Below are 9051 nucleotides of genomic sequence, written 5' to 3'. Positions count from 1 at the left end.
CCCAGTTTGTGGGTTAAGCTGTTCTGAGAACCTGCAACTGGGAAGAGCTCCAGCGTGTGTGTGTGTGGTATAAGGGAAGGTCTTCAGGAGGAGCCTGACAATTTTTTAACAACATACACCCCTGGAAGCCACCACCATGGAGGTAAAGGTCTCCCTCCTGCCCTTTCCCTGGGTACTAGCACAAAGCACTGAGCAGCTCCAGGGAACAGGGGCCTTGCACAGGCCAGGGGTGAGCTGGCATAAGCTCCTTCTGTCCTCAGAAACAGAGCTGTCCCCTCCTGTAGCCCCAGGAGGGCTGGAGGAGCAGTCCTGAACTAGATCAGGAAACATGGCTATGTACTAACCTGTATCTTGTTTTTCAGCTGGACAGCTTTAATGCAGGCCAGGGGCCCAGTCCGGTTCTCTGCAGCCACAGCCATGCTTGCAGGGAGGGAAATAAAGGAAGAAAACAAGCCTCAGGGGACAAGTCTGAGTGCCCTTAGCACCAGCTGGTGCCATGTACTGGCAGCCTGGCCAGCTGATTTCCATCCTGCTCAACAAGCTCCCCAGCCCTCAAAAAACCTGGAAACCCTGAAACCCACAAACACACAGGCTGCTTGGTGACAGCCGTGCTCCAACAGACATCTGGTAGTAACAATACTGGGAAGAGGCAATAATAGGCTGTGACACATTGAAGGAGTCATTCCCATTCATGAAACCATTTACTTGTGATGCTTTGCCTTCCTACTTCTGTCCTCACTGCTGCCAGATAAACAGAACTCCTTGGTGCCTGGGGCCATTCCCCTAAAGCCAGGCCAACTCCATTCTGCCCTGGGGCAGAGGCTATGCATGCTCTGCCATGGGGACAGGCTGCTCACAGGGCTCACACTGAATGACCCAGAAGTCCTGTTAAAGAAGAGCAGAGAAAGCACTTCCGATGCAGCAACGTCCAGCCAAGGGTGATGTACCACCAGTAACACTGCAGTGGGAATCTTCTTGGCTACCCTCACAAGCCCTGGGAAGCCAAGGTCAGGGATGGGCTCTGCACCAGCAGCTGCCATGCTGTGGATATGGCACAGCATGAACCCAGGCTGACCAATTTGTCCTGCAGCAGGCCCCAAAACCCTCACACAGACCAGCCTCAGCTGCCACCACAGGCAGCAGATGGGAAACTGAGGCACAGAGGGGGAGAACCTGCTCTGTGCCACCTGGCAAGGAACTGAAGTCACCTCCTGCAGCTTTTAGGCATCTTTTAGACTTGTTGGTATGGAGAGTGTAGCAGGTTCTCATCCTTTGCCATCAGTCACTTTAAGAGGGACTGGAAAACTGAAATCACGGGGTCCTCGTGGCTGGTCACTACCAGCACACTGCGGAACTTGTCAAACAGCATCAGCAGCTGGGAGCGACGCATGTTCTCGTTGTACATGATCTCCTCCAAGTGGTGCCGGCCCCGGAAATAGTGCAGCAGCCTGTGCAGGAGAGGAAGGAGAGCAAGGGAGCACGTGAGCCAAAAGCAAGCGCACACAGCCAGAACTAATCCTGACACCCTCAAGGTTTCCTCTCCCATGGGAAGTAAATCAGAAAGCATCTGGATTGTATCCCTCATTAACATGAGAAGTCAAGTGAATTAAATATGCCTAGCACAGAAATCCCCTGGAAAAGCAGGGACTCCCCCACTTCAGCACTTTGCAGCCATCCTCCTTGTATCAAAAGGCTTCCTAGCCTAGGGATTTCCCAAGATTATCAATTTTCAGTGTAGTTTTATCTCCAGCCATTGAGGAACCACATGTGCCAACAAGCCTTGAGAAGTCAGGCCATGGCAGATTTACTTCTGCGCTCTCTTAGCTGGGCCTACAGTGCCCTTTGCCATAGCTGTGCATCAGTCTGGGTACCTACACTTGCTTTTAGAATTAAAAACATGTCTTCCCTCTCAGTATCGCAAGGGGCTTGGCAACTACGAGTCGTGTACTCCTAAGGTTGGTCAGGCTGGGTTAGGTGGAGCAGTCACAACAGGGAGATAGAAATACTAATTACAAGCACTACAGGGAACCCTTGGAGTTAAGCTCCCAAAGAGCCCCAAAACCCTGAAGCCTAGGCCCAAACAAGACTGGCTTCTTAAATTCCCCATTCTCTTTCAGTATAGACAGGACAGATACCCCTTTGCAGACATGAGATAACCTCAGCCCTGCACAGCAGGGTCTACGACAAACCACTGTAGGAAGTCCCTGATTGAGGACCTGCTCCCCAGAGACCATTCAGACCCTTAATTCCAAGCCAGTCCTCCAGACAAAGCTCAAGTTTGCTGCTCAGTCTCTTGTCTTAATAACCTCCCAAGTGTAGGAACCATACTGCACATCACTCCAGTCCTCGTGCATGTCAGGACCCAAATGCATATGCCAGGATTGCTTCCCCAGCTATGCAGACAGATGTGTGTCCATATGTGTTAACACATCATGCTCTGCTTTGTGCTTCAGCAGGTTTTGCTTATGTTTCCATACCAGCTGCAGTTCAGGAATATGCTGGCCTGCTACTTCATGCTAACTGACAGTAGAAATGAGTGGAATTAATTCATAGTCCTCATGCAGAAATAGCCCTTGAAACACACCAAATGTGCCTTAGAGTATTCCTGCCTGTTTTCACATGATGGCAGGATGGGGCCTCTCATGCTTTCCCTGAAGAATCAACGTGTGCCTGGCTGTCTCTTGCTGCTCAATATAGGCACTCCTGTCACCTGTTAGCCTTCATGGGTGACGGGAAATGAGACTCCATGCAGCAAGTCTCACTCCATCATGCCCTCCCTCTACACTGCACAGAACAAGTTTCATCTCTAGTCCACTACTGCTTGTGTTTCTCTGCTCCCCAGTTTGCCAAGTCCCTCCCCTCACCTCAGTCTTGTTCCCCAAAGAGCTGTGTGTAAGCTCAGAGCTGGGATCCTCATTGCCTCATCCCTTCTGGCAGCCCAGGGCTGTGCAGCCCCACACACACTGCAGACTCCCTTCTGCTCTGATGCTCATCTGCCAGCTCTCAAGTTGGCACCATTATATAGAACATAATTGCTATGTCTCTGTACCTGCAATACAAACAAACAACAGACGGACAAGCTCCAGTCATATTTACCTTTTCACTATCTGGGCTGTGCATTTGCCTTTTGCGGTATCTCCCACTGGGTATTTAAATCAGGCTAATTGGCTTCTTCCCCTAAGGTGATGGGAACCACTGTACACTGAGAAATGGCCATTAGCAGGGACAGCATCAGTTTGAGTGTGCATAAGTCAAAACCAGGCCATCTCCTGAGGTATTAACATGAATTTTTGCATGTTGTATCTTGTAACACTGTTCAAATAGTGATTTTGAAATAGGTTTTTAAAGCTGCAGCTTCTCTCCCTTTTAGAGAGCTGCTCACTGTTATTGCCCATGCTCTCATCTCCTGCATAGCGGTCTTCTATGCAAATGATTATGACCTGGCTTTCAACAGCAACACAGACTAAGCAGAGTTTTCCAATAAATAAACCCATCCTATATTCAAAAGGAGTCTGGATTTGTAACCGGTCAGGATGAAATATTTTCCACTCCAATAAAAGCTGGAGAGGATATTAAAGAATATCACAAAAAATGCCAGCTGGAAGACACCCCCAAAGTCTAGTCCAGCATCCTGCTCCAGCAGGATTAGTGCCAATGCTGTAGCATTTTCTAGCCAAGCTTTGAAACCCTCCAAGGACAGATTCCCCCACATACCTGGATAATCTGTCCTGGGGCGCACCACTCCCAGGGAGGAAGTCTTCCCAAAAGCCCAGCTCTACAAAGCTGTAATCTGGGGGCTCACAACTCCAGTGAAGATGGGCATTACCCTCATGTTTTTGCGCAGAGAACATTTATGGGATGCAAACAGGACCTAAGATGGCACTTCTTGGGGCAGTAACACTGCATTGTGTTGCTCTGAACTGTTGACAGATGTAAACTTCCAGCTCCAGATGCAGTGATGGAAGACTATTACTTTCCATTGTTCATCTCTCCCCTCTTCAAGTTACAAGAGCTGCCCCTCTAACAGCAGTTCTTAAACACTAAATAAAAAAGGATCATCTCAGACAAGTTATTAAAATAAAATTAGCTTGTTTCTGGTCAAGGAGATATCCCTTCCACCAGCACTGCTTGAAAATGGAGCAAACTGTCCACAGCTAAGTGCCACTGATGAGCATTCCTCAGTGGAGTAAAGGATTTCCATCTCCTAGTCTAAAAACAAGAAAAAAGATCCTGAAAGTGTCTCCACACCCAAGGCTTGGGAGAGAAGCCATGAGTGAAGTCTCACACTATCTTTAAAGCACAGTGCTTAATGCATGTTCTGGAAGGACATGCCGACCCTCCTCCAGCAGCACCTAAGGGAAGAACTTGGATATCAATTTCCATTCAATGTTACAAGGGTTAATGCAGCCAATGCTGCAGCCAAGCTTCAATATTTCTTATTTATTCCTTCAGGTTTCTATCTTGCAAATACCAGCTGTGCATAGCAATGGACAGGCACAAGCTCCTTCTGCCATCTGTTTAATGAATAACAGGGGCTCAGTGGCACAGACACAAGAAAATATTGGGCTGAACTTTACTGCTCCTCTGAAAATAGCCCATCCCTTCTTGTGCACACACAACTACACTTGGAAGCACAGTTGCAGTATATTTAGTGCACTAACTATACATTTACAGCAGGAGTTTGTTCTGGGAGGCAGCTGATAGAGCAGAGCTATTTGCCAGAGACAGACCTCATTAGGCTGCTATTCCTCATAATGAAGCAAAAAGAAGAGCTGGCGCAGTAACCTGTATCAGGGTAATGAGGAAATCACCTCATTCACTGCAGCAGCTTCTCCACAGTGTTTACACTTTCATTAAGAGCAATAGGTTTACCCAGACACTCATTTCTAATGGTTTACAGCACAAAGACAGAAAATACACCCTTCAGCTGCTAAGGTACAGTGTCTCACAAAGCCAGTAAGCAAGAGTGTCTTGCATAAACATTTCCATTTGCACACTCCAGCACCCTACCCACAGGATCCACTTGGTTATCATACCTTCTCTCTTCCTCACTGCTGACTTAAGAGTATGCTATGCAGTTGTCAATTTATTCCATAGTAGAATGGAAATTCAGACTTAGCAGAACCATCCTGGGGATCTGCAAAAGAACCTGGTGGAAGCTGCAAAATAAACATCATTCAGACAGCTCCCCAGTTACAGCAGCTGACTTCAAGAAGAAATCCAAGTAATTTTTTGCATCTGCAATTCCAAAGCTTTCAAATGGCTCTTTACCCAGATGAGGGAAGTGGTAGGGGAGCAATCGTGAAATCCTTTCTTCTTCCCAGGATAACTAAGAATCTGCATTGCTACTAAACTGGTCCAAAGAGTCCCCCACAAATTCTGTCTTAAGATATCAGCAATTATGATTTTGTTTTTACTTTCTCTGTGGTTTTGTTAACAACTTGTCATATAATAAGGACAAAACATTTCAAAGTTCTCAAATGCCAAAGTGTTGCCTTTCTATCAGAGAATATGCTCTGAACAATTTAGACAGAAGGCGGAGAAGGAGACGAGTAATTCAGAGAGCAGTAACTCCCCACAAGCTTGGGAGCACTCTAGGAAATACCTGAGCTGTACAGCATACAGACTTTGCCGCAGATGACAGAAGCATTTTCTTGCTATTACAGTTTCTCTAGGCTACTTCACTATATCCATGCTGGGGTAAGAACCAGGTTTCCAGAGGATTAACAGCTGCATCTGGGACACACAGGAAAGGCTGCGGCACTTGCCTCATGTGGTTTTTCCACTCCACAAGTATGAAAACCAGTGAAAGCTGCATTCCAGTGATGCCACTGGGTTTTAAAATGCTTAGGAAGAAAAAGTACTTTGTCCCATACCTTTTCACAGATGGCTGGTTAGGAAGTGATTCTGCTTATTAGCATGTGCAGAACCACATCTTGTGTATCGTTGTTGTGTTGAAATTTGAGGCAACAAAACTGTGTGCTACTAATCACACATCCTAGTGACTTTAACCTAACTAACCTAATGTAACAAGCAACTCTGCAAAACAGACCTTGAAACACTTGTAGACTGGTCTGTAAAAGTATTCAGACTGGCTTTGTGTCTGATGCTCTTTGTCTCATATTTGCAGGGAGTTTACAAACCCTAGCTGGCTAGGAAATACCAACAGACACAAAATGACAGCATCAACATGACTGGGTCTTTGCATGAAGGTTTTTTCAGGCTATGCAGTTTTACGTCTACCATATATGAACACAGGAAAACTATCTGGCAAACAGTGAAGTCCCTGCTTTCCAACCATATGCCCTGATGCTCATTCACACATCCAGGACCCTTTGTTACCAAGTATTCTTGTGACACATAGATCAGTTGTCAAAAACTGATGTGCATAGATGAAACAGGTGTAAGGGTAACAAACTTGAGAAACTTCATCCTCCAAAATCCCAAGCTAATGGAATTTGCTCAGAGTCCACACCGATCCTTCAACAGAACAGAAAGGATAAGAAAAGATAAGGACAGAAAAGATTACATTCTGCACTCTTCACTCCCTACCTCGCAAACATGCGAAGATCTTCTGGATTTTGGGCAGCAGGGACATTAAGTATGGCTTCCCGCTCATGTTCCAACAAGCTTGCTAGTAGATTCTCCGTCATCCTTTTATTTAGGGGTGAGTCCCCACCAGGTATCAACTCAGCACTGGAATTATCCATGCTAGGGCTTGTCAGAGTCATGTCATCACTACTAGCTATCAGGGGAAGAGAGAGAGAAACAGTATTTTTATGTTCCTCAGCACAATGATGCAGAGATTATCAATTCAGGCTGTTTGTATGCAGTCTTTCCAAAATGTCATTTTAGAGTTGTAGTGGAAAAAGTGGCTCTTGAAATGCTACGTGTATCTGCAATTAGTCATCTGACAACACAGTGATTTTCTCAATGGGAAAGTCAAATGTTTCAACAAAGTTATCAATTTATGTGGAAAACCATACTTCTGGAGGCCATAAACAGTCCATAAAAAACATCTGAAAAGAAAATTCCCAGCCAGCTCTGCTTGAATACCATGAAGTGGTAACATGGAAAGCCTAACAGCCCAGAAGGTGGGAGCAAGCAGGAAGGCCAAGAAGCAATATCCTCTTGTGAATGAGCCAGAATAAGCAGATCACAAACTTATCTGACTCACGTTCCAAGACTTCTGCCCTAATTCGCTACTTCTGTAAAGCTGAAAGTTGTACAGAGTCTCTCCTGATAGCCAACCTCAGTGGCGTTCTGAGAATGTGCAGGCAAGAAAGTTTGGGGATTTCAGCATTGTATCTGATTCATACTCTGAGAAAAAAATGTTTTCCTGGATTCACCCTGGCACTGAGGAAGGAGATTAAAGAAGCCGAGAGACAAACAAGCTAGCTATTTATGAGAACAACAGATAGCTCTGCATCTCCTTAGGTGGGGCTCTACAGTCCACAGAAACCAATGCTGTGTGAAACAAATTTTCACAGTTCTGTTCCTCTCCTGAAAACTGAAGTTCATGCAGCAACAACCGTGCAGCCAGGAGAATGTGGTGGTTACTGCGGAGTAGAGCAAGGAAGTAGGAAGTTACTTCAAAACACCAGATATACCTCACATAAAAATACTTTACCATATGAGAGCTTTGCAGATGACAAAGCACTGCTTTTTAAAAAGAGGAATTCAAGGTCTAATAGCCTGTAAGATTTTATGCCAATGCCCAGCTCTAAATTTAAGAAGGGCTGGACCTACTTAGCAAGCACTCCAGCAAAGATGAGTTGTCTTGGTACCAAGACCTACACATTGCTAAGCAGCGGGCTGTAGTCTGAACAACAGAGAAAAGCATGCTCATACTTGGAGAGCCAAAGCTGAGAGCGTTGGGGGTGCTTAAACTTCGGCCTCCAACTCTGGCTGTAAAAGGCATGTCTTCATCTTGGGCTCGGAAATCCTCCTCATTTGGTGGCACCATCAGACAGACATAAGTGTGAAGCTGAATAAGAAGCCGGTGTTGGAGCATCCATATCACCATTTGAATGAGCTGAGTCTGTGGAGTGAGAAATGAAGTATTAAACAACCGTGAAATGAAATACAGGAGGAAAACAGTGCACAAAGGTTAGGCTTTGTGACTAAGAAATCACAAGGAAAAATACTTTACACGCCACACGACAGCTCTATCCCTTCTCCAACCATAAAAAGGTGACCAGGCACACATGTTCATCACACCCAAACCTTCTGTAGATGCTTCAGCTGTAACCAAGCCTTTAACAATCAACATGGCTTTATGCAACACCGAGCAGCACAGCCAGTGTCTTCAAACAAACCAGCCATGCCCCCTTGTCATAGCTCCAGCACCTGCTGGAGCATCTACAGAGCAGATGGATGCCCTCATCACTTAATGCTTTAGCCATACCAATGTAGCCATACAACCCCACCTGGAGCTGTTTCCTTCTCTTTTAACAAAACAAGTTTAGTAGGTGCTAAAAAGAAATGAGACAATCTTCCTTCTGAGAGACCAGACAATGACAAATGAGTCAACCAGATGCAGGCCCTGATGCCCATGGCCGAACAGTGGTAGCCCTGAGACCAAGCTTACTGGCTTCTACGCAAAGCCAACCAAAACCAGTAATCACCGAAGGGTTAATTCCAGAGTGATCAACACATTGAAGTGCCGCTCCCCCAGAAAGCCAGGGAAAGGGAAGAGTGATGGAGCAGAGCTGAACAACCAAGACAGGTGCCCAGAAGTAGGGGCCATTTGCTGTCAGATGGGAAATTGCTGCATAACCATGGGAGAGCCTCTGGAGATGGGAGTCATGCCAGGACTCAGTGATACAGAAGTAACTCTAGCAGCAGCCAGAACCTTGGGACCAGACAGCAGCCTGCAGCTGGCCAAGGAGTCCCCTCTCAGTGCAAGGGGTTAATATCCCCCATTTGCTTTCCACCCCTCTACAATAATAGAACAAGCCAACTTAGAAAGGCACCCAGGTCTTTACAGTGCAGGCAGACAAGTTTCTAAAGCACCGAGAGAAGATGCTCGTATTAAACAAACATGCACAA

At 46.1% G+C, this 9051-nt stretch overlaps 1 protein-coding gene across 5 annotated transcripts in view; it reads right to left on the bottom strand.

Annotated features, from left to right (window-relative positions):
- Nucleotides 1–679: 679 nt before the first annotated feature.
- Nucleotides 680–9051, bottom strand: part of NPRL3 (NPR3 like, GATOR1 complex subunit) — a 46247-nt gene continuing 37875 nt past the window's right edge. For all 5 annotated transcript variants that reach the window (XM_005152503.4, XM_005152504.4, XM_031052179.2 and 2 more), the window contains 3 exons: nt 7852–8041; nt 6553–6745; nt 680–1448 (listed from right to left, as the gene is read on the bottom strand). In XM_005152503.4, coding sequence (XP_005152560.1) covers nt 1283–1448; nt 6553–6745; nt 7852–8041 — 549 coding nt within the window. In that variant the 3' untranslated portion in view covers nt 680–1282. The remainder of the gene's footprint in view (nt 1449–6552; nt 6746–7851; nt 8042–9051) is intronic.

Source organism: Melopsittacus undulatus, chromosome 8 (assembly GCF_012275295.1).
Source record: "Melopsittacus undulatus isolate bMelUnd1 chromosome 8, bMelUnd1.mat.Z, whole genome shotgun sequence".
In the NCBI taxonomy this organism is placed as follows: domain Eukaryota; kingdom Metazoa; phylum Chordata; class Aves; order Psittaciformes; family Psittaculidae; genus Melopsittacus; species Melopsittacus undulatus.
The sequence above is the reverse complement of the archived record's forward strand: the minus strand, read 5'-3'. Positions and strand labels throughout refer to the sequence as shown.